Source organism: Dipodomys merriami, unplaced genomic scaffold (assembly GCF_024711535.1).
Source record: "Dipodomys merriami isolate MVZ:Mamm:240054 unplaced genomic scaffold, mDipMer1.0.p SCAF_37, whole genome shotgun sequence".
Taxonomy (NCBI): Eukaryota; Metazoa; Chordata; class Mammalia; order Rodentia; family Heteromyidae; genus Dipodomys; species Dipodomys merriami.
Genome location: NW_027205270.1, coordinates 13368893 through 13394678, shown reverse-complemented (window position 1 = coordinate 13394678; position 25786 = coordinate 13368893). Strand labels below are relative to the sequence as shown.

The window sequence follows — 25786 nt, the reverse complement described above, 5'->3', positions numbered from 1 at the left end:
TTAGTGGTAGAGTGGCTGCCTAGCAAGCACAAGGCATGAATTCAAACACTAGTATCACTAAAAGCAAAACAAAATGGAGACAGTTCATATGCAAGACAAAGCTAAAGAAATAAAAAGAAATATCAATAAGGGGGGAGGGAAACTGGGAGAAAGATGAGGGAGGGGTAACAATGTTCGACAAGAAATGTCCTCAAGGGCTGAGAAGGTAGCTCAGTGGTAGAGTTCTTGCCCCTCATGCATGAGGCCCTGGGTTCGATTTCTCAGCACCACATAAACAGAAAAAGGCAGAAGTGGTGCTGTGGCTCAAGTGGTAGAGCACTAGCCTTGAGCAGAAGAGCTGAGGACAGCACCTAGGCCCAGAGTTCAAGCCTCACAACTGACAAAAAAAAAGAAGAAAAAGAAATGTACTCATTATTTCTTAGGTAACTATAATCCCTCTGTATATCATATTATAACAAAATAAAATAAAATTAAGCATATAGTATACGGTTTTTACCATTCTCATAATAATCACCCCAAATATTACTAAGCTAAAAATCTTGCCCTCAACACAGGCTAGACTGGTGCTTGGGTAAATAATAAATGCCTATAAGGGGAAAATATAAGCAGTTTCTGTACATACCATCATCTAGATCCTTTGGATAAAATTTCTTCCCTGTTAGTTCTTTCATTATACTGTAAATAATGAGGGATGGTTCTCTGGAAGAGTTTCCTGCCAAGCAAAACAAATGGGTTTAAGTCCACATTCTTCTATATTAAAACAAAACTCACAGTACCTAGGACAGTGGCACTCCCATCTTCTTGCTCCATATTGAATTTAATGCCTGGCATAGAGCTGAGAAGGGGAAAACACGAAACTTTTTACCTCTCAGCTTCCAAGTGTATAAAATCTGGAAGAATCAGAAGTCTCTATGTGTTCTAGTTACTTTTCTCTTTTTTTCTTGAATCTTTTCAGAAAAGTGGCATGAAAATAAGCAGTACCTACATTATGTTTGTTGTGTGTGTAGTTTGGTAGAGATTGGGTTCCTTCTTATTTTTACTAAGTCTATCATTGGAAGAAATACCTAGAACCATCACTGCTAAACTCAATGGTCATTTCTTTAGGGGACAATTGGGTAAAAACCCAAGGATTCTTTAGTGCCTTCCAAGCATGGTTACAAGACACTATATGAAGTTACAACATCATATCCTGGTGGTGTTATGTAGCAGGTAAAGTATCCAGTCCTTCTTGACAGAACTGGTAAATAAATGCTAGAGCTGGAATTTCAACTCTGGGGAGCCTGGCTCTAAAATCCATTACAAAGAGAACACAGCATCCATAGAGACTAACTCCTAGGAGCATATGACAAAGGAGGCCTCAAAACCCTCCCAGAAGGTTTCAGAATAGGGCATACATTCCTCTATACTAATACTGTCCAATAAGTTATAGGATAGTTCCATCCAAAAAAGATTTCTATCTATGTATCTACAATCACTGCAAGTAGTAAGCATTTTTTTTTTTTTTTGGTCAGTCATGGGGCTTAGACTCTGGGCCTAGGTGCTGGCCCTAAGACTTTACCTCAAGGTGAGCGCTCAAAATTTTGGCCTTTAAATAGATTAGGATAACATGTACTTGCCACTGCTCTCAGGTATGGGTTAAGAAGGGGGTCTCTCAAACTTTGCTGCAACTGACCTTGAACTGTGAACCTCCTATTCCCAATTTCCCAAGTAACTAGAATTACAGAAGTGAATGAGCTCTGGCAACTGGTTGTACTGCATTCTAATGTGGATAAAATCTGTAATTTTCAGTATCTGGTTGCCAGAATTCTATAGGTATTCTGAGAAGGCTATCATAAATTGGGCGTCAAAGATAGTCATTGGCCAATATATCAATAATTTGTAGACATCATTCTATAACCATGTGATAAATTTCACTAATCATACCAATATTCTTGTTAGATACTGAGATAGTAAACTAAATATACTTTTTCTCTCCATCACAGTTCCAAGTTTCTCAGTTTGATTTGTCTCATGTTCTACCACTTAAGCTATAGTGCCACTTCCGGTTTTCTGGTGGTTAATTGAAGATAAGAGTCTCATGGACTTTCCTGCCTAGGCTGGCTTTGAAATATGATCCTTAGATCTCAGCCTCCTGAGTAGCTAGGATTACAGGCATGAGCCACCAGTGCCCGGCTGTGGTAGGCATTTGCTACACGTGTCCTCTGAACTCTAATGCCACTTTTTTTTTTTTTGGTCAGCTGTGTGGCTTCAACTCTGGGCCTGGGCATTACTTCCAGTTTTCTGGTGGTTAATTGGAGATAAGAGTCTCAGGGACTTTTCTGCCTGGGCTGGCTCTTAACTACAATCCTCAAATCTCAGCTTCCTGAGTAGCTAGGATTACGGGCATGAGCCACTGGTGCTCAGCTTAATGCCACATTTTTTAAACTTAATTTTCACTAACCACACAAGGCTATTGTACAGAACAGCTCATTTCTAGAGAACAAAAGGAACCCCAGAGTAAAATATCATTTGTTTATTCTTTATATGCCAAGAATGCTGGTACACTCTATAAGCCTCTTCCCCACCAGCTCCAGTTTTATATCACAGTTACTACCTTCAAGAATAATGTTTTACTCAGGCTGAAGATGTTAACTTAAAAATTGTTTGATTATTGATGTATATAAGAATGTTCTTTCCCTCCCTCCATTTCTACCTTCTCACCTACCTACCTACCTACAGGATCTTGCTATGTAGCCCAGACCAACCTGTAACTTTTTGATTCTCCTGCTCTGGCCTTCTGAATGCTGGGATTACAGGTCTGTGTCATTATACTCAGTTTAATTTTCTATTAATTTGTATGTGGAGAAGGCAAATTTCAATAATTATTTGCATAAACCCAAAGGAGACTATTTTCTACATAAATTTAATGAAATATTATACGTACCATGTTGATAAAACACCTGAATAATATAGTGGTATGTTGCAAGCGAAGGTTCTCAAATTACCAGGTGAAAGGAAAAAATAAAGAATATAGTAAAACACAGCTGTGCAAACAAAATACATTTTACCAAAGCACTAGTATTAAAGCAAATACTAGAATTAAGCAAACCCTGGTATTTAAGGAAATGCTATTATTGATATTCCACTGAGAATAGTAATGCATAATGAAAAGAATCCATTACCAAGCAACCGGTCATAAAGTAAATACTAAAATATACACAATATACTACAACATATTTGGGCTGGGAAGGTGGCTCAGTGGTAGAGTGCTTGCCTTGCATGCATGAAGCCCTGGGTTCGATTCCTAGCACCACATAAGCAAAAAGAAAAAAGCCGGAAGTGGCGCTGTGGCTCAAGTGGTAGAGCGCTAGCCTTGAGCTGAAGAGCTGAGGGACAGTGCCCAGGCCCAGAGTTCAGGCCCCACGACTGGACCCCCTCCCCAAAAAAAGGGGGGCTGGGAAGGTGGCTCAGTGGTAGAGCGCTTGCCTTGCATGCATGAGGCCCTGGGTTCAATTCCTTAGCACCACATAAGCAAAAAGAAAAAAGCCGGAAGTGGCGCTATGCCCCAAGTGGTAGAGTGCTAGCCTTGAGCTGAAGAGCTGAGGGACAACGCCCAGGCCCAGAGTTCAAGCCCCACAACCGCATCCTCCCCTCCCCCCCAAAAAAATCATTCAACTTAAGATCTATTAAAGTAAAAACTAAAATACTAAAACAACACTAAATTGTTATAAAGAACATGAAGATGATACAGGCATCCCCACAATAGTTTTCCTTCGGTATCCATGGGGAATTGATTCCAGAACCCCCATAAGTCCCCAAATCTTTATAGACCATACTATGTCCATGGCCATGAAACCTGCTGCCCAGCAGCAGGTTGGTCAGCATGTATACTTACCTATTCCGATAGCTTTCATTTCACGTAAGGTTTGTAAAGCTAGAAATTTTCCATGTACATGAAATCTCTGAAGACATTTCAAAATGGTATTAAAAGTCTGAAGATTTGGTTTTACCTTCTGTGCAATCATATGTTTCAGCAGTTCCTAGTTGAATCCAAAGCAAGACATTTTTTATTCTTAGATGATTTGCTAATTATATAAAAGTTGAAAATTGACTTTTTGGCAATATCTGAAGCAGGTTAAGAATTATATCCCCAATTTAAGAATTTGTTGCTAATTAGGAAGAAGATCAACAATCTTATCTTTTACACTTTTCTATTTAGGAGGGAGTATATAAGGGACTGAACTTAAGAACTTGAGCTTCCTACTATAGTCACTCTACTGCTTTAACCATCCTCATTTCCAAAGACTGAGATCCTACCTCTTAGATATAAGACCCACCTGTCTGATCCTTTCTGGTTCTTGTGTGTCAGAGAGCAACCTAACTTACAGGATTGTTGGAAAGGCAGTAAACAGGTAACTGATTAGAGTACTGACTGCCAAATATGCTCAAATGAATGCTGTATTCATCCTAAATCTTTTTAGTAGAATTAATGCCTTAACTCTAGTGAAGAAGACAAATTGAGGATTATACTTACCAATGTGTTATTCCATCTTTCCTCAAACTTCTCATTACTCATCAATACTTTTGCTTCAATCAATGCATTGAAGGTATATACATCAGCTGTAAAGGAAAGCTGCTTTAACAATAGGGTAGAAGATTGTGCCTTTAAACAGCCAAGGAGAAGACAAAATGGTCAAACCTATGTATTCCTTGGCTAATCACCACATGTTCATAAAACTGGCTCTCTACCAATGTTATAGAAGTCAAAATTTGGGCTAAAGACAAAAGCCAAGATCCAATAACTTTGCACAAGTTCTTGGGAGGAAAAAAAAAAGAGGGTCTGAGTACCAATGGCTCATGCCTATTATCCTGGATACTCAGAAGCTGAATTCTGAGGATCTAAGTTTGAAGCCAGCACAGGAAGGAATCTTTCAGACTTTTATCTTCAATAAACTCCTCAGGAAAAGCCGGAAGTAGTGCTGCGGTTCAAGTAGTAGAACACTAGCCTTGAACACAAAGAGGGTCAGGGGCAGCACCCAGGCCCTGAGTTCAAACCCCAGGACTAGCAAAAAAAAACAAAAACAAAAAACAAAAAAAAACCATTGAAATAAATAAATATAAAGAAGGGTATAGGGGAGTTCCCAAACTCACCATGAAGTCTGTTGTTCAATAACTCAGTGTACAAGTTTAATGCCTGTGCATAAGCTCGGTGCTAGAGGGAAAAGGGACAACATCACCAAATTTATTCATCACAGAAGTACCTGTATATCTACTGTTCCAGGGTTGGGAATATGGTAGTGAATAACACAGACTAGGCTCCCATTCTCATGAAGCTTATCTTTTATTCCAGTGGTTTTCTACCCAGGGGCCACGGGGCAATGCCTGGAGGCATTTTCAGTTGTGACAAGTAGAGGTGGTAGAAGAGTGTACAAGACCAAGACAGAAGGGTCAAATTTGAGTCCAGCCTGGATTACTTGACAGAGGCTTCAAAAAGTTCTCTTGTTACAGCTATTGGAAGAAATTGTTTTTGTAGACTTAATTCCATAGCCCAAATATCTCATAATACTGTACACAGAATTCAAATCCTAAAAATTCCAAGTTTAAAACACCATTTCTAGGCCTAAGCATTTCAGTAAGGGAAACTTAAGATGAGGTTAAGAAATCAAGTTAGTGGACTTAAAAATGAAGATAAATTTACCTTAACCATTCCTCGGATCATTGTACAGTAAGAATGTGCATTCTTCTCTGGCATTAGATCAAAGATTCTTTCAGCATTGTTTTTTGGTCTAGACAAAAGAGATTACATGTTAACCAGGAAAACTGGTAGTAACTTCGATTATTTACTTACAGCTTAATACATTCCAGGCAATGTGATAAGCAGTTGATGGGTTTTACCTTTCGTTATTATCATCTTGAAAGTGGGGATAAAATGAAGCTCAAAACTTTAAGTTGCCCAGAACTTTACAGTTAGTGAGTGTAAGCAGAATCAAAATGGAAACATTGCCAGGCAATGATGGCTCACCCCTATGATCCTAGCTACTCAGGAGGCTGAGATCTGAGGATCAAGATGCAAAGCCAGAGTGGGAAGAAAAGAAGTCTCTGAGATTTTTATCTCCTATTAACTAACAAAAAGGAGGAAAAAGGCAGGAGGTGAAGCTGTGGAGTACTAGCAAAAGGCTAAGTCCTGAGTTCAAGCCCCAGGAATGGCACTAAACTACCAAACAAACAAAAGAATTTTGCGAGCAAAGTAAAAGATGCCCAGATTAAAAGAAAAAAAAACCAAATTATATTACTAGCCACACTAGTGAGGTTTTCCTACCCCTCTTGAATCCTGGAATAGAAATCCCAAAGGCAACCACTGACAACAGTTCCCATCTGAATCCTTCTGGCATATGCCAGCCTATGTACATTTATTTCTTCTTCCTTTACCAAGAAAGAAAAAAAGCCATCTCTATCCTATGATCCTGTACCCTGATTTTCTCCTTTGTTAGTTAATGGAAGCATCCCTTCCACATTCACAGAATACTTCTCAATTTAAACTCTCACATGTAAATGTTATTCACATTGTTTAATCTGCTGAATAGTTGTTTGCTGAATAGTAATCTTAATTTGGCATTGTATTCTAGTTTCTATGTATGTTTAGTAGCAAGAAAAACAAAATCAACTAGGCACTAGTGGCTCACATGTATAATCCTAGCTACTCAGGAGGCTTAAGTCTGAGGACAGTGGTTTGAAGCCAGCTCAGGCAAGAAAGTCCATGAGACTCTTATCACCAATAATCTACCAAAATGCTTCAGAAGTAGAGCTGTGGCTCACGTGGTAGAGCACTGGCCTTGAGCAAAAGAGGCTCAGGGACAATGTCCCGGCCCTGAGATCAAGCTCCAGAACAGACACAAAAATAAAATTAAAAAAAACTGAGGCCGGGTGCTGGTGGCTCATGCCTGTAATCCTAGCTACTAGGAGGCTGAGATCTAAGGATCACAGTTCAAAGCCAGCACAGGCAGGAAGGTCCATGAGACTCTTATCTGCAATTAACCACCAGAAAACTGGAAATGGTGCTGTGGCTCAAGAAGTAGAGCACTCGCCTTGAGCTGAAGAGTACAGGGATAGTGCCCAAGCCCAGAGTTCAAGCCCCATGACCGACCAAAATAAATAAATAAATAAATAAAATAAAATTCAGAATTAGGTAAATATTAACACTACTGATGAAAATACCAAAGGAACCATACCACATCAAGTGTACATCAAGTTAAATGGAAGAAAATAAAACTAAAATAAACAAAACAAAGCCCAACCCTTGAACAGATTCTTAACCTACTGGCTGGAGGTCAAAAGCTTAAAGAAAAAAGCCTAAATTAGATATAGTGGCACAGATCTATAATCCCAGCTCTTGGAGGCTGAGAGGATAGCCTGAGTTCCACATTAAGATCATTTTACAAGGGAAAAAAAGACACCAAAGAAGAAAGATCTCAATTACATGAGTAAAAATTGCATAATAAAAATAATTTGTATTTCAGAATATCATAGGACTACATCTTTTCCTGAGGGAAATGGAACAATAACTTCTTCATATATCATAAAAGAATTATATAAGTTGTTAACTGTAACATACTTCCACATAACTCCAATGGGATGACCAGCCTTTGTCTTAGCTTTTTCATTATTTTCCTCAGTGGCCTCTTCCTGGAATGTATCATACCAAGACAAATTAAAAGCAAGACAATTCAATGCCCATTATACTACTAATATTCTGAAAGGAAATGGGAATTCAGAAAAATATAAACATAGCAGAAAGCAAAAAGAAACACAGTAAAATGTTTACACCCACAGTTTCTTGAATTCAACTCAGCCAATTCAGAGGAAAATCAGACATGTCTGGTCTGCCACAAGAATGTAACAGTCAAAAAAAAAAGTACACCTATTTCTCCACAGGCTACAGGTAGCTTCATTCATATTTAGTAGTATTCATTTCATGTCAAAATTATTTTAAGAGTGAATGAGATAAAATAATAGAGGGGTAAGAATGATGAGAATACACCTTGCACACATAGTAAGTGTTAATTTTAAAAAATAGCATCCAGCTGGGCACCAGTGGCTCATGCCTGTAATCCTAGCTACTTAGGACGCTGAGATCTGAGGATTGGCTGTTCAAAGCCAGCCCGGGCAGGAAAGTCCATGAGACTCTTTTTTTGGGGGGGGTCTGGTCGTGGGACCTGAACTCTGGGCCTGGGCACTGTCCCTCAGCTCTTCAGCTCAAGGCTAGCACTCTACCACTTGAGCCACAGGGCCACTTCCGGCTTTTTTCTTTCTGCTTATGTGGTGCTAAGGAATCGAACCCACCACTGAGTTTGGAGTCTTAATAAAATACAAATGTATATTGAGATATCATGGAAATACAACGCAAGTCTAAATATGAAATTCAACTATGGTCATAAACATTTTAGATACGTAATAATACTATGGTAATTTTATAAGTAGCTGTATTTAACATGCCTGAATTTTGACTATAAGCAAAGATAACAAGCAAGTAAAGAATTTTCAATTTAATGGTGATCAAAAAGTTTCAATCCCAAAGGATATGGCTATAAATATTTGGATCAGTGGTTTCAGGTCAGGATTGTCAACCTTTATGTTGATGTACTTTCATGATACTTATAAGCATTTACTTTCCATACTCATAAGCATTTACACTATTGCTCTCAATAGCCATTCAACATTCTTACCAAATTTGATAATCCACTATTAGATATCTAGATTGTTTTACTTGCAATTACAGGTAAAAGCAAATACTTATGAAAAATGGCACACACATATTTGTGTTCAGCTGATCCAAAGGATTCCTTGTAATTTATTTTACTATTTAAAAAAAATTTTTTTTTGTCCAGAGCTGGGGCTTGAACTGAGGGTCTGGGCACTGTCCATGGGCTTTTTTTGCTCAAGGCTAACACTCTACCACAAGACACAGTGCCACTACTGGCTTTTTCTATTTATGTGGCACTGAGGAATCAAACCCAGGACTTCATGCATGCTAAGCAAGCACTCTTCCACTGAGTCACATTCCCAACCCCTTGTAATTTACTTTAAAAGTGAAACTATTGGGTTTGAGAGAAGCTATGACTCCACCTGCAGGCAGCCTATGGCACAATAATGTTTGTAGTATCTCTGGCCTTGCTCCTCTCTGCCCTTATAAGCATGCACTTCTGAGGGTCATGGCATTGGAGATTTTTCTGGACCATTTTACATCACATTGTCACCTGAATGATAGAAAGGCTGACTCAAACATATCTTCTCAAAGCTTAGTCTGCATATGGGACAGGTGTGGACAAAATAGGAGCTGAGAGTTGGTGGCTTACATCTATAATCCTAGCTACTCAGAGGCTAAGATCTGAGGACCAAGGTTCAAAGCCAGAAAAATCTATGACTCATCTCCAATAACCACCAAAAAGTCAGAAGTGGAGCTGTGGCTCAAGAGCAGTAGTCTTGAGCAAAAAAGCTCAAGGACAGCACCCAGACCATGAGTTCAAGCCCCATGACTGGCACCAATAACAACCAACTAATTAATCAATAAAATAAAACAAAAACAAAAATTCTAAGGGAGCTAAGGTTAAAACAATTCTTGAAGTCTCTTCCAAGTCAGGTCTTAGTGACTCACACCTGTAACCCCAGCTACTCAGGAGGCTGAGATTTGGAGGATCAAGCCAGCATGAGCAGAAAAGTCCATCTCCAACATAACTGGCAAAATACTAAAATGGATATGTGGTTCAAGTGGTAAAGTGCCAACCAAGTAATGAAGCAAGAATGAGGTCCTGGTCTGGGAATGTGGCTTAGTGGTAGAGTGCTTGCCTAGCATGCATGAAGCCCTGGGTTTGAGTCCTCAGTACCACATACACAGAAAAAAGCTGGAAGTGATGCTGTGGCTCAAGTGGTAGAGTGGAGCCTTGAGCAAAAGAAGCTCAGGGACAGTGCCCAGGCCCTGAGTTCCAGCCCCAGGACTGGCAACAAAAAAAAATGAAAGAAAAAAAAAAGAAACAGGTCCTGAGTTCAAATCCTAGGACCAGAAAGAAAAAGCTAAAAGAGAAGTCTCTCTGACACATGGCACAAGCATCTGTCCTATTTGGAGAAGACATTACATTTTAAACAAAACAACAAAGAAATTAATGCCAAAAGTTATTACCAAGTCTTCTGACTGCTGAGGTTGTTGAAAATGAAAATCAGATGGGGGTTCCTGGTCACCATAGTAACACAATAAATCCAAGAGACTATTAGTTGTTTCAAGGGAGACAGTGGTTCCTATGGATAGAAGAGAAAAAGAGAAAGAAACCTTCAAATACCTAAAAACAAAAACTTGTTAGGTCAAGCACTGGTGGGTTACACCTGTAATCCTAGCTACTCAGGAGGGTGAGATCTGAGGGTGATGGTTCAAAGCCAGCCTGGGCAGAAAGTTTTCAATCTCTGCCCCAGCCCCCTCCAAAAAGAAAAAAGCCAGAAGTGGAGGTGTGGCTCAAATAGTAAAGTGCTAGCCTTGAGCCAAAAAAGCTTTGTGACAGTGACCAGGTCCTCAGTTCAAGCCCCAGGATAGGCACCAAAAAACAGAAAAGAAACAAAAACTTATTAGATTAAAATTACTCACTTTTTCCACTAGAGGTTATTTTCTTGGCTATATACTATCACCTACCACTTTATTAAGGAATGAATAGTTTAGTAGGAACTCTACTCACTTTTCCACTAGCAGTGTTTTTTTCTTGTCTACATAGTTAGTCCCACCTACAACTCTATCAATTAATTCTAATTGGAGGGTGGGGAGAAACAGAACAGTAAGCTTCTCTAGTCTGAAACAAGGTAGTCTGGCCATCATTCACTCAACAACTTAAATACTTTGACTGAAAAGTCTCACCTGTATAATTTGACAAAGATGAAACTTGAGTATATGCCCATTAAATTTATGCAGTTTATTTTCTTTACATTTCTACCCATGCTTACAATGAATTCAAATCAACCTCACCCCTGTCACTAGTATCCCACTGGTCTTAGAGAAACCATCTCCTCTATAAAACGAATACGCTTCAAACTATAACTACTTATTTATCCTGGCCCAGATCCATTTGAAAAAATATGAATACAATTATTTTGCTTAGATCCAGACTCTCACTAAAAACTCGCCTAGAAATACTAGCATAACTGCCTGTCTATAATAAGACATTTTTTTCTTCTGTGTGCCAGTGCTTGCGCTTGAACTTGGGGGATGGCTGCTGCCCCTGAGCTCTTTTGCTTATGGTTAGTGCTCTACCAATTGAGCAATAGCTCCAGTTCTAGCTTTTTGCAGTTAATTGGAAATAGGAGTCTCAAGAATTTTCCTCCCTGGGCTGGCTTTGAATAGTAATCCTCAGATCTCAGACTCCTGAATAGCTAGGATTATGGGCATGGGCCACCGGTTCCTGGACTATAGAGGTTTTTTTGTTGTTGTTGTTGGTTGTGGGCCCTGAACTCTGGGCCTGGGCACTGTCTCTCAGCTCTTCAGCTCAATACTAACACTCTACCACTTGAGGCACAGCACCACTTCTGACTTTTTCTGCTTATGTAGTGCTGAGAAATCAAACCCAGAGCTTCATGCACGCAAGGCAAGCAATCTACCACTGAACCACCTTCCCAGCCCCTATAGTAGACTTTTAAAAGTAAATTTACAAACTCCAATGCCCAAAACCTTATGGTCCTTCTTAGCAATTGTTAAAAAGGAAGAAAGGACACAGGAAAGAAAATCATGAGCTATTATTTACTATTTTAAAAGAAAAGCAACTCTATCTCTCAAATCAAATCTAGCTTTTTTTCCTTGCGTGTGTGTATGTATGTGTGTACACCGAGGCTTGAACTCAGGGCCTCATGCTCTAATTTGACTTTTTTGCTCACAAGTGGAGCTCTACCATCTCTAGTTGGTCATATCTTCTACATAAAGTACATCAAGTGATATTTTCCAAGAAATGTATTCATTATCTGGTTTATGCAACTATAACCTTACTATCATCTTTACAATAATAGAAAACAAAAATCAAGTAAAAATGCACTTCAGGAAAAGAAGAGGAGGTACAGAGAAGACATAAGCCATAACTGACACTAGGTGCAGATGTTCTACCACCCAGAGCAGAGAAATCCATGAGACACCTATATCCCACTAACCAACAAAAAGCCAGAAGTAGATAGATGTATGGTTCAAGTGGTAGAGTGCTAGCCTTGAGTAAAAAAGTTCAAGTTCTAGTATTAGCACAAGAGAGGAAGGGAGAAAAGGAGAAACAAACTTAACTAGGCCTTATATCTCAAAGCTGCATGATTCTGAAAAAAAAAAAATGGGTCCCTATCCAAAAACAACCAGCATAAAGTTGCTGTAACTAAAGCACACCAACTGATAAGGTGTGAAATTAAGTATGTGAAATGCCTAGCAGAATGTTAGTATTTACTAGGTGCTTGGTAGTAAGATTTTCTATGATTTCCTCCCCTAGTATGTAGGCGCTGTTACTGAGCTATGCTTCTGAATAACTGGCTTGTACCAATACTAGTATAGGTACAACTAGAAAAAGAAAAACCTTAGCACTGGAAATCTGAAGGCTCATTTATATTGTGTTGTTCAAGTTCAACAAGCATCATTCATCATTCACCTGTATATAAAGTGATAGCAGGCTGTAAACTAATATTCTCAAACACAGCCTTATGCAAGTGTTTCTTGTTTCCAGTTCTACATTGAATGATTTAGGCCAGTTTTCTTCTATTCCACATTAGTACATCTTTATCTTAAATCACTAAACAGCACCGGGATTACAAAAACTTCTAGAGGCTCTGAGAAAGTGACTTTCAAGGTCATAGAACAATTTGGGTCAGTGATATCTATAACAATATCAAGACCTCGCTTTACTAAATATTTCTTATATGGCTTATGTGGCTCACCCTTCTAAATACACTTCCAAGAATATAGAAAAATTGACTAATGTATATAAATGCCTAATGTTAAAACAGAAGCTAAGGAAGAATGGCTACGTACCTTCTCTACCAGTGCTATAGCATGATTAATAAAGTATATACAATTTAAAACTAAAGTGGAACATTAAGTATTTACTAAACTACTGAAAACAGAAGCAACACAGCTATCAAGCAGATCAAGCACCCTACTGGTAACTTTTATTCAAAACTATATGGATTATGTAAGTGCCATCCCATGTTTCTAGAGGGACTTGAGTTAAAATGAGTCAGTCACCTGCTTGTAAGAGTTGATCAAAGAGGTTCACAGAAGCCTTAACTTTTTTGAGTTTGATTCGTTCCTTCAGGGCAGCTTCACTTATACCTTCAATCTGAGGTTCTAAGTACTCAGGCATTAAGCACTAGGAAAGCAAATTGGTTTTAGTTAACACAAATAAGAGATAAGACAGTCATGTAAGACAGAGCTTTTAGCATCAATATACCAAGATAAACTTTACTGCTCTAATTCATGTTTCCTGCACCAGACATTACTTAGCATGTAAACATACATGTTTTAGTAGGTAATCTTAACTGGGAAAAAAAATAAAGACAAAATGATAAACTTCCTTAGTCTGAAGCAAGGTTGCACGGGCATCTCCCACCTTAAGAATTTACAAGTCTCAAATATAAATATCCAATATATATCTGAAAACCCATAGGGGTCCCAACTACATAACTTTACAATTTTTTCTTCCTCTTTATCCCCAATCTTGACCAAAGGTGTCAGAATGCACCTAAATTGCAAAGATCAAAGTCTCTATCCTTGATGCTGCTTTTCTTCTAAACATTCAATTCCACCACAGTATGCTGAGTTTAACTCATTCACTAATTTATTCAACTACATTTTGATATAGATATTTCACTCAAGGCAGTACACGAGGAACTAAGGATTAAGACAAAGGAAGAAAAGAAGAGATATTCTCTATGATTAAAGTCCTAGACTGCGAAGTCTAGTGGAGAAAATAGGCTTAAACAAATATTTACAGGTCTGAAGGTATAATGCTTCCATAAGGCCCTGGGCTCCACTTCTAGCACCGAAAGAACAAAAAGAAATCATTAGAATATAACATGAAATGGTGCTGCCCACCATGGAGAAAGGAGGCCTTTGCAAGGTTTCAAGTGATAGTGGACCTTCAAATCCAGCCTGGGCAGAAAAGTCAGAGGTTCAAACAATCAACCAGCAAAATTCCAGACTGGGGGAGTGACTTAAGAATTGAGGTAAGTGGGGCTGGGAAGGTGGCTCAGTGGTAGAGTGCTTGCCTTGCATGCATGAGGCCCTGGGTTCAATTCCTCAGCACCACATAAGCAAAAGGAAAAAAGCTGGAAGTGGAGCTGTGGCTCAAGTGGTAGAGTGCTAGCCTTGAGCTGAAGAGCTGAGGGACAGTGCCCAGGCCCAGAGTTCAGGCCCCACGACCGGCCCCCCCCACCCCCGCAAAAAAGAATTGAGGTAAGTATATCTGCTCATAAACATGTGTGTGTGTGTGCATGCACGCGCACGTGTGGAGGGTGTGTGTGAGGGAATGTTGTCTGTTTTGCTCCCCAATGTACTAATGGAATTAAATACATAGTACTAAGTAAATAGACACCAGGTACTTCAGGGTACTACAGGACTGAAAACAAAGAGGTAGTCAAAATATTATCTATAATGTCAAAGCAGAGGGACTGACCTAGATACACAAAATGCTAAATAGAGTATGAGGATCACTGAAACAGAGAGAACAAATAATAAAAAGACAATAAATAGAAACCTGAGAAAGACATCACTTGTTAGGGACAGAGAGCTAATAAAAGAGACAAGAAAGGAATAGTTATGATTAAGAGTGTAGCATAACAGAAGCCAAAGAGGTAAATATGAGGCTGAAGAGCAAATCCATGCAAGAGAAGGTTAGTAAAGGGGTTTCATTTGAATACTGAGAGGACTCAAATAGTAAATATTAGCTATGAAAATATGATTTAAGTTATATGAAAAACATAACTCCTTGTCCTTACCGGTATATGAGGTTCAGCTATGTCCTTCTGAAAATACTTGGGGTATGAATTAATAATAAACCTTGCTGCAGTCTCTCCAGACTTCTTTGCCAATAAAAATGAACGCTATATGAAAAAAGCAATACATACAAATTGGCATTTACATGCAATTTAGACTGGAGTAAGTTCAAAGCCCAGAAAAAAATTCCTCTCTTCCTGCAAGAATGCAACAATACATGAAACCCCAATAAGACCTCAAATTATGTAATGAAGCATGGTGGTATACACCTACAATCCTAGCCACTGGGCAGGTGAAGCAGGGGGATTGAATTCAGGGCCAGCCCAGGATTCAGGGTAAGACACCCTATTAAAGAAACCAATTTAGTACTTTATATATCCAACTCTCCTAATGAAGGTGACACAATTTCAGGCCATATTTTATCTAGATCTCAAAGTATATAAAACAACAGTTAAACTGAAATAGTTCGTTCCAGTGTTAAAAAGCCCTAATATTAAGTAAAAACTAAAACATTCCCCAAAGACAACAGCAAAAATTTTTTTGAAAAGTAATGGTTTAGTCTGGTAATTTGTCACTAACTATACACACTAACCAGTAAGATTAAGAAGAAAAAGAGGTACTAGAAATGTTACATGAAAATACTCACTGATTCCACAGCGGATGTGGGTATAAGGTAAGGGTCATCATGAAATACATAAGGGACAGCTGTGGGGTCCTGTAAAGAAACAGACATCTTTTTAGATCTAATAAAGCCTTGTGAATTTTAGTTATGAACATAAATTCCGTAAACTGATTTTTGTTTTGTGTCCTGGGGCTTGAACTTGTGCTCTTGCTCAGTTTTCTTTTTTTCTCTCTCTCTGTTTTCTTGTACAAGGCAAGAAAACACACTACTCCTCCAGTCTGGCATTTTGGTTAATTGGAGATAGAGTCCCAGATTTTTTAGTTACATGCACATAATATACCTGCATGTAATATACATATAAACATATATACAGATTATATATGTCTCTAAGGAAACAGAAAACACATTACTAACATATCATTGTACTATCAACTCAATAAGCCTGTTCTACAGTTATACAAAACTTAAAGCAAGAGCTGAGCACCAGTGGCTCACACCTGTAATCCTAAAGCTACTCTGGAGGCTGAGATTTGAGGATTACAATTCAAAGCCAGCCTGGGCAGAAAAGCCTGTGAGACTCATCTCTAATTAACTACCAGAAAAGCCAGAAGCAGAGCTGTGATTCAAATGGTAGAGTACTAGCCTTGAGCAAAAATGCTAAGGGACAGCACTCAGACCCTGGCTCAAGCACTAGGACAGGCAAAACTACAACAAACTTACATAAGTAATGGCTTAAATCCCCATACCTGTATGCTAAGACTTCTACTATTTTAAACTCTAAATTAGGTCATCTGAACAGAATGTCCATTTAGAATTAATTTAGGAATACAGACTATTCTCCTCAGTCCCCTACCTCATCCTCTGGGGCTTTATAAATAGCAAAACCTCACCCTGTATTTTAAACCTCTTGAATGGGGTCCTTGACACCTCGTATTAGTAACTAGGAGTTGCCTGAGGCAGATTCCCTGAAGCTAGAAAGGAAAAGTTCGGAAGCAGTTTCTCGCTCTAGCTTTCGCAGCCATTTGTGAGCCATGCCACAAGTGAGGCTCTTCTCATTGAACTCAACCAAACACAAGATGACTAAGTGGTAGTACTGATGACAAGTGTTTGGAATGTGGATATTGGATAGAAAATTAGCAAGCCTGAAAGCACTATCTGTCAAAAGGCCTGTTTCTAAGGATGGTCCATAACTGGTATTCAGGACCTTGGATTCTGTGAATATTCTCAACATTCCTAGACCTGGTAAACATGGCTTGCTGGGCTTAAGCTTTTGTCCAATGTGGTTTATTTTCAACTACTTTCCTTCTGTAAGTATGGAACCTGGTATGTTAGCTATAGTTTGCCTGAATAATATTTACTAAGCCTTTTTGGTAGCCTTTTCACATGTGATTACTTGCTGCTGGAAGAATTGAATATATCCCACGCAGTTTTATTAGGGAGGGTCATCTTTTCAAAGATAAATGATAGTTTTATTAATGTAAAACAAGACAGAAAGACGCATAAGACAATTCTCAAAACTTAAGACTAAGTAATTATAAGGCTGGAATAGTCAAGAGGAAGATGGTAAAAGAACTAGGTTAGAGGGAAAGGGGTTTGTTAAGGTCTTCATCATACTTACAAGTATACAAGTTTCCTACTTTGACATTGCTGTCTTTCCTAGAATTTATTTGGGTGGGGGGAGATGGGAAGGGGAAACAAAGGAGGAGGCCACAATGCTTGGTAAGAAATGTATTAATTATCTTATCCATGTAATTGTAACCCCTCTGTACAGTATTTTCACAATAAAGAAATAAAAATAAATTTAAAAAGTAAAAAAAAAAAAAAAAAAAAAAAAGAAAAGAACTTTTTTGACTGTATCACAATCCAGCTAAAAATTCTTCAATAGGCAGCTGGGTGCTACAAGGGAACGCTGACAACCAGCAAAAAAGCCAGGCTGGTGGTGTGACCAAATGGTAGAATACCAGCCAAACAAGCCTGGGACCCTCAGTTCAAAAGCTGGAATTGGCAAAAAATTAAAAGTTAAAATTAAAAAAACAGCAGTATCCATGATATTACCTCATCTCCTTTCACATCAAATTCCTGATTCCCACTATACCAAACTACTCATCTATGCCAGGGACAGTGCCCAAGCCCTGAGTTCAAGCCCCAGGACTGGCAAAAACCCCAAAAAACAAAACAGTAATATGGTATATAAACACTACATACAGAGATAAATGGCAATGAACTAAGTCAAGGTTTTAACAATCTTACTTACCCTGTTTACTGTGGATGCAAGTGCCTGAAGAACAGCCACTTTATCCCTAAGAATAAAATGACAAGTGAGCCAGGTGCTGGTGCCTCTGCCTACAATCATAGCTACTTAGAAGGCTGATATCTGAGAATCCAAGTTGAAAGGCAGTAAAATCCATGAGGCATTTATCTGTAATTAATGAGCAAAAAGCCAGAAGTAGAGGTGTGGCTCAAATGTTATAGCACCAGTATTGAGCAAAACAAACAAACAAACAAAAAAATCCACCTAAGGGACAGTGCCCAAGCCCTGTGCTTAAGCCTAAGCTAGTATTACTACCAAAAACAAAACCCCAGTTTGGTTCTTCACACTGAGAACCAGTGATTCTACTCTTAGTCAATAATTCAATTTAGGTTTCACATATAGCCAGTACTTATCTCCCAAGAACAAATGAGCAAAATGTAGTTCTTTTGCCACCATCAAATGATGATGGTTCATATATGTTCTTCCATTTGCTTTACTGTACTCTCTGTCCTAGCCCTTAATGTCACCCTACTTAGGGCTAATGATTTCCACATTCACCTAATAAAATTGTCTTGTAGCTTTTTAAATCTACTTTCCTACATACTTTTTTTGGGGGTGGGGGGGTGAGGGGGACATACATACTAGCATTTGAACTGAGGACTTTTGCTTGCTAGACATGTACTCTTACCACTTGATTCAAGCCTTCAGTCTTTCTTATTATGCGTTCTTTCAGGACCACTATTGCCTTTACCATCCACATTGTTGGTTCTTAACTTAGGAAATAAGAGAATGGCTCCTACTGTTATATGCATCCTTACTGAATTCCCAGATTCCCTCTGATGTACCTCCTAGTGTAGCACCGCCTAACTATATATATTACCTGATGACAAGCCCAGCACTGGTAGCTCATGCCTGTAATATTAGCTACTCAGGAGGCTGAGATCAGAGGATCATGGTTCAGTGCCAACCTGGGCAAGAAAGTCCATAAGACCCTTATCTCTACTTAATCACAGAAAAAATGCAGAAGTGGAACTGTGCTTCCCTGTGTAAACTGGGAATGGGAGGCATGTGCCACTGCATCCAGCCTTTCGTGTATCTGGGGATAGCAAGTTGTATGCTATTATACCCAGTCATTAAGTCTCAAATAATCTTATGTGTGGGCTAGCCTAGAACCACAATCCCCTGATCTTTGCCTCCCAAGTAGCTAGGATTATAGCCTTGAGGCCAGAGGTCTTACTGTGCTACTTATTTTTTTTATTATAGGATTGTACTTTCTGCCTAGGCACATGCATGAGCCTTGATCCATGCATGCCCATATGCATATGTATACTTGCACTGGGATTTGAACTAAGGACTTGGGTGTTGTCTCTTAGCTATTTCACTCAAGGCTGGTGTTCTACCACTTGAGCCACATCTGTTTCTGGCTTTTCAGTGGTCAACTGGAGATGAGTCTCAGGGACTCAGATAAAGTCTGTCAGGGCTAGCTTCCAAAGGCAATCCTCAGATCTCAGCCTGAGGAGCTAGGATTAGATGTGAACTACCAATGGCAGGCACAAACCATTTACTTTTAGGCTTCTCATTGTCTCCGGGATAAAAAAAAAAGTCTCAAATTTTTCTGCATAGGCTGGCTTCCAATCATAATCATCCCAATATTAGCCTCTCTGGTAGGTAGAACCACAGATCATATTACTTTAAACAGCCAACACAGGCTGACAATGCGGCTTAGTGGTAGAGAGCTTGCCTAGCATGCATGAAGCCCTGGGTTCAATTCCTCAACATCACATAAACAGAGAGGCCGGAAGTAGCACTGTAGCTCAAATGGTAGAACACTAGCTTGAGTACAGAAAGGCTCAGGGACAGTGCCCAGTCAGAGTTCAAGCCCCAGGACTGGCAAAAAAACAACAACAACAACAAAAAAAAAACTATCACAATGAATAAATTATTTTTAAAAAGAAAGCCTAAAAAACAAAAACAGGGCAGAAGTGCTTACTGTACAAGCATCAGGAGTGGTGTTTAAGGCCCTGAGTTCAATCCCTAGTACTGTAACAACCAATTTCTAGGTTTACAGGTTAAGGCTAAAGTGTCTGGTGTCTTCTTGTGATTCTACCCCAACTTGAGTTTAATATGCATTTTTTCCCGAATTTTTGAAGGTTCTTTCATTCACATGTAAGCTACCTACTCAAAAAAAAAAAAAAAGACAAAAGGAATCAGGCATAGTAGCACACATCTATACAATCCCAGCACCTGGGAGGCTGAGAAAAGAGGGTAAGTTTGAGGTCAACATATGCTACATAGTAAAGCCCACTTTTTTTTTGGTCAGTCATGGGGCTTGAACTCTGGGCCTGGGTGCTGTCCCTCAGATCTTCAGCTCAAGGTGAGCACTCTAGCACTTGAACCACAGAGCCACTTACAGCTTTTTCTGCTTAGGTGCTGCTGAGGAATAGAACCCAGGGCCTCATGCCTTGCCTTGCATGCAAGGCAAGCACTCTACCACTGAGCCACCTTCCCAGCCCCTAGTAAAGCCCTATTTCAAACAAAATAAAAGTTGTTACTATACATTTGTTTATGTTTGACTGTATTATCCACATAAATATACATAGACCTAATTAATAACTTCAAGTGTTTTATGGCATGATAACCATTTTTACTATTCATTCATTGAACAATAGGCATGCAGGCTATTTCTAGCCCTAGGTTATGTAGAATATTCTCATCCATGTCCTTGGGTTATATGCGAGTGTTCTTCCTGAGTGGTTTATCAGTGAGTTACAGAGACAGTAAATTTTGACTTTGCCAATTTTCCCTCCTCTTGTTCCAATTTAGTGTCCCATCAAAAAATACCTTTGAGCCTTCATTTTCCCATATCCTCTACTTGCATTTCTTTTCTGAATCCAGTTGCCTATGCACTGATTATAACCGGACTCCTTTGTCCTCCTTAAAATAGTTTTTCAATCAGTCATTAACCTCTTTAGACCACCTTTTAGCACACCATATTCATACAGTAAAATACACAAGGACTCCCTACAATTTATTCAGGTCTTCCATGACATCTGTGTGGTTCAAGAAATAGCTTTAAAGATCCTTCACAAAGACAGACTTTTTTTCTCTCCCGGGTCTGAAAGCACAGATTCCCAAACCTAGAAATCAGAAGGTTTGTACCAAGGGTTTTCCAGTAAAGGGAAAGATATTTTAAGGTTTGCAAACTATACTTTCTAAACTATGTAGCTCTGAAGTATAGCATAAAAGCAGCTAAAGTTATGTGAACAAGCAAGTAAGTTTGTCCTCCAAAAGTTTAACCTAAATTTGAGTTTCATACAATTTAAACATTTCATCTTGTCTTCTTCTGAGTCCCTACCAACTCTATAAAAATGTAACACCCATTCTTAGCTCACAGACCATATAGACTTTAGATTCCCAACTAATATCAACTACCTTACTTTCCATATTCTAATACTGTATTTTCAACAGGTCTGCCTGGCCCCTTACCACTAGGATCTTTCACCATCATGTCCCGCTATCTCATTGTGCTGTGTATCTGTGGGTTTCATAATTTAGGGTTGACAAAAAATATCTGCAGGAATACACATTTTAAACCAAATCCATGGGTGGCTCTAAAGCCAATTAGACAATCCTATGCATTGCCAAACTGCTGTACTTTCAAGAAAAATAAACTTCATTAATATCAAACAATCAGACTTGACCTCATATTCTGTATTCCTTCTAGCTGTCTATATAAAGTTACTTAATTTAACAGACAACTATAAGATTATAAAATGTGCAGGTGACTCCAGCAGGTTGTGGCACAATCTCCAAATGATTACTCTGTGGCATTTCCTATAGTATTTCTTTAGGGATAGAGGTTGGCAATAACTTGAAAAACATCAGGGAAATGCCTCATTTCTACATAACTGCATTACTTTTCTTGGTTCTGATTCTCTTGATTAGGCTATAAAGACAGAAATGAATCTGAATGCCTATACATTGAAATGTCATATGGTTACTAAAAATTAAAAGGGTTTATCTATCAATCCATTTCTAAAGTAAATGTATATGTACAACTTGTATTATTAAAAATAAGGTTTAGGCAGATACCAGTGCTCACATCTGTAATCCTAGCTACTCAGAAGGCTGAGATCTGAGGACACAGTCCAAAGGGAAAAAAATGTGTGAGACTCTTCTTTCTTTTCTTTTTTCGCCAATCATGGGGCTTGAACTCAGGGCATGAGCATTGTCCCTGAGCTTCTTTTGCTCAAGGCTAATACCTTACCACTTGCCCGACAGCACCACTTCCAACCTTTTCTGTGTATGTGGCACTGAGGAACTGAACTTAGGGATTCCTCCATGTTAGGCAAGCATTTACCACTAAAACCACATTCCCAGCCCAGAATCTGATTTCTAATCAGCAAAATGCCAGACTGGAGGTGTGGCTTGAGTGGTAGAATACCAGTCATAAACAAAACAGAGCAAAAGACAAGTAAGTCCCTGAGTCTAAGCTTCAGTACCAGTACTCACAAAAAGTTTATACTCCAAAACAATCATTGTTAGTCTCTATTAAGGTTTGTTTACATGGTTCAGACCCTTATAAGAAACATTCAACTACTTGCAGAATGAACAATGATTGAATACTTACCAAGTTTTCTTTTTTGGAATGACTACTTCTTCAATCCCTTAGAGAAATAAACAAAATAAATGTTTCTTAATTACAACTACAAAGGAATACAATGTGATTTTAAAAGTGGAATTATTTCAATACTTTTTCATAAACAAATATGTATACATATGTATACCTATTGTGTCAGTTCCTTCAACCTTTTGGAGGGCTGCACTTCCAGAATAAAATCTGTAAGAAACAAAAACAAAACTTTCCTTTTAAGTGCATTTTGAATCAAAATTTCCAAGTTATCCCAATCAAACTGGACAAAAGCTTATATATGTTCAATATGGTTTAAGAATGTAGCTGGGCGCTGGTGGCTCACACCTGTAATCCTAGCTACTCAGGAGGCTGAGATCTGAGGATCGCGGTTCAAAGTCAGCCCAGGCAAGAAAGTCTGTGTGACTCTTATCTCCAATAAACCACTCAGAAAACCAGAAGTAGCGCAGTGGCTCAAGTGGTAGAGTGCTAGCCTTGAGCTGAAGAGCTTGAGGGACAGAGCCCAGGCCCAGAGTTCAAACCCCATGACTGACAAAAAAAAAAAAAAAAAAAGAATGGATACAAGATACAGAAAAAAGAAGGCCAAAAAAATTTAAAGCAGGCACTTATATTACAAAAAAAAATCAAGGAAAGAAAAGTAAAATTTTCATAGCACTGGAACAATTGAAACAGCTGGTTTAAAAAACAATGGAACTTCAATTTTGGAAATCGAAAACACTTTGGGGTTAAGCTCTTGCTTGTATGTGGACAATACTCTTAATAGTATAGGCATATCTTATTTAAAACAATTATGACAAAGTTAAAGTCAGTTATGACCTTATTGTCTTATAGTCTACTTTTGGCAGGGGCTGGTCATGGGGCTTGAACTTAAAGGCTGGGTGCTGCCGGGCGCCGGTGGCTCACGCCTGTAATCCTAGCTACTCAGGAGGCTGAGATCTGAGAATCGCGGTTCAAAGCCAGCCCGGGCAGAAAAGACCGTGAGACTCCTATCTCCAATAAACCACCAGAAAACCGGAAGTGGCGCTGTAGCTCAAGTGGTAGAGCGCTCGCCTTGAGCTGAAGAGCTGAGGGACAGCGCCCAAGCCCAGAGTTCAAGCCCCATGACCGACAAAAAAAAAAAAAAAAAGGCTGGGTGCTGTCCCTGAGCTTTTTCACTCAAGGCTAGCATTCTACCACTTTGAGCCATAGCACCACTTCTGGTTTTCTGGTGGTTAACTGGAGATAAAGAGTCTCACAGACTTTCCTATCCTGTCTAGCTTAAAACTATGAGCCTCAGATCTTAGCCTCCTGAGTATCGAGGAATCTAACACAAGAGCCACTGGCACTTGGCTCAACTTTTAATAAACAGAAATATACCAAAATAAATTAAGTTTAATTCAGATTGGGAACTTATTATTTTCCCCAGAGGTTCAAATTCTCTTTACCCAAAACACAGACTGATTAGCTCATTACTAGGTTTTAAAATATCTCACTCTGGCTGGGAAAGTGGCTGAGTGGTAGAGTGCTTGCCTTGCATGCATGAGGCCCTGAGTTCAATTCCTCAGCACCCATAAGCAGAAAAAACTGCAAGTGGCACTGTGGCTCAAGTGGTAGAGCATTAGTGTTAAGCTGAAGAGCTGAGGGACAGCGCCCAGGCCCCAGAGTTCAGGCCCCACAACTGACAGACAAAAAAAAAAAAAAAAATGGGCTGGGATGTAGCTCAGTGGCAAAGCACTTGCCTAGCTGGGTTCAATCCCCAGTACCAAAAAAGAAAAGACAAATAAATAAATATCTCACTCATGGATTAATTACATTCCTATTCTTACTGAATAGCCTAAAAATAGTCAGCATTACAGATAATATACAGTTAATATGACCCATGTATTACCATCTAAATGGCATCAGAACGATTCAGAAAAGTTATTACACATAAAATACTTCCTCCATTGATTATCTAGCGTTAGGCATTGTTTTAGCAACTTTTTTGGGGGGTGGTGGTGGTGGTGGAGGGTTATTTGAGAGTGCTGGGGTTACCAGGCTCTTAAGCATATTAAACAAAAACTCTCTCAACGGGTGAAATCCAGCCTCCAAAACAGCATTTTAAGGCACAAATACCTCTCTGCTAAGGATGTTTTTTCAAGTCATGCTACCTGTTTCTCACAACATTAGTACCAAGATCACTATTGTATTAACAATGATAAGGGATGCTATTGTCATGTAAAAATTGGGTAGAATCACTTAGCAGGAAAAGGGCTGGAATTGAAGTATGTATAGGCTTCAGCCAAACCAACTGCAATGTTTTTGCATTTCATTTTCAGGGTAATAGAGGGAAAGTACATACGCATGAGTAAGCATCCGTAGGCTTGTGCGTGTAGTAAGTTACACAGCTTACTTATTCCTCAGTTTTCAGATGGCTTATTACTGGCTCCAGTCAACTGATGAGAAAATTTGTCTATCATCAAAGTGAAGAAAAAGCAAACTGAATCAATCTTGAGCTGGGTATGTAGCTCAGATAGATGCAAAAATTACTACACATGAGGTCTTGAGTTCAATTCCAACATAACATACATAAAATAAAAATTAGTTTATTTCAACCTTTCACTATACACTATTGCTTCCATATTTCCACAAGACCGCTGTTGGCAGTGATTTTTTTTTAAAGCTAATAAAGAACTCCAAGCTCTAACCATATCCCTTTTTTGTGCCTTTGTGAAAACATATCAATTTCTTTGGTCCAAAGTTCCTACAACATTCAGCCCACAGTGGTGATTATAGACTGCCTTTTACCTTTTTTTATTTTTTTAAAATTTTTTGCTGTCATGGGGTTTGAAGTTAGGGACTGGGCACTGTCTGAAAACTTTTTTTTCCCCTGAAGGCCAGCTTTACCACTCAGAGCCACAGCACAACTTCCGGTTTTCTGGTGGTTAATTGAGATAAGAGTCTCGTGGACTTTCCTGACTGGGCTGGCTTTGGACAGTGATCCTCAGATCTCAGCCTCTGGTAGCTAGGACTACAGGCCAGCGCTGGGTTTACCTTTTATTTTTTCGGTCGGTCGTCGGGCCTGAACTCTGGGTCTGGGCACTGTCCCTCAGCTCTTCAGCTGAAGGCTAGCGCTCTACCAATTGAGCCACAGCGCCACTTTCGGCTTTTTCTGCTTATATGGTGCTGAGGAATGGAACCCAGGGAGCCACCTTCCCAGCCCCAGTCTTTTACTTTTTAAAAGACTTCTGTTAGTTTTACAGGGAAAGGAGGCATTTCATTGTGACATACCGATATAAGTACCCCACCTCCATCTCTCTCCCTCATTCCACTGAC

At 39.1% G+C, this 25786-nt stretch overlaps 1 protein-coding gene across 2 annotated transcripts in view; it reads right to left on the bottom strand.

Moving 5' to 3' along the window:
* Window positions 1-25786, bottom strand: part of LOC138804707 (small ribosomal subunit protein mS39-like) — a 34855-nt gene that overhangs the window by 8021 nt on the left and 1048 nt on the right. Inside the window, exons 2-16 of one of the 2 annotated variants that reach the window (XM_069989154.1) lie at window positions 24813-24923; window positions 22629-22681; window positions 22472-22508; window positions 17845-17890; window positions 15615-15683; window positions 14971-15075; window positions 13220-13343; window positions 10154-10269; window positions 7592-7662; window positions 5678-5765; window positions 5131-5191; window positions 4514-4599; window positions 3875-4019; window positions 2924-2974; window positions 623-712 (exon numbers count right to left, since the gene is read on the bottom strand). In XM_069989154.1, the coding sequence (XP_069845255.1) occupies window positions 623-712; window positions 2924-2974; window positions 3875-4019; window positions 4514-4599; window positions 5131-5191; window positions 5678-5765; window positions 7592-7662; window positions 10154-10269; window positions 13220-13343; window positions 14971-15075; window positions 15615-15683; window positions 17845-17890; window positions 22472-22508; window positions 22629-22681; window positions 24813-24826 (1156 nt within the window). In that variant the 5' untranslated portion in view covers window positions 24827-24923. The remainder of the gene's footprint in view (window positions 1-622; window positions 713-2923; window positions 2975-3874; window positions 4020-4513; window positions 4600-5130; window positions 5192-5677; window positions 5766-7591; window positions 7663-10153; window positions 10270-13219; window positions 13344-14970; window positions 15076-15614; window positions 15684-17844; window positions 17891-22471; window positions 22509-22628; window positions 22682-24812; window positions 24924-25786) is intronic. The other variant, XM_069989153.1, reaches the window with a different exon arrangement.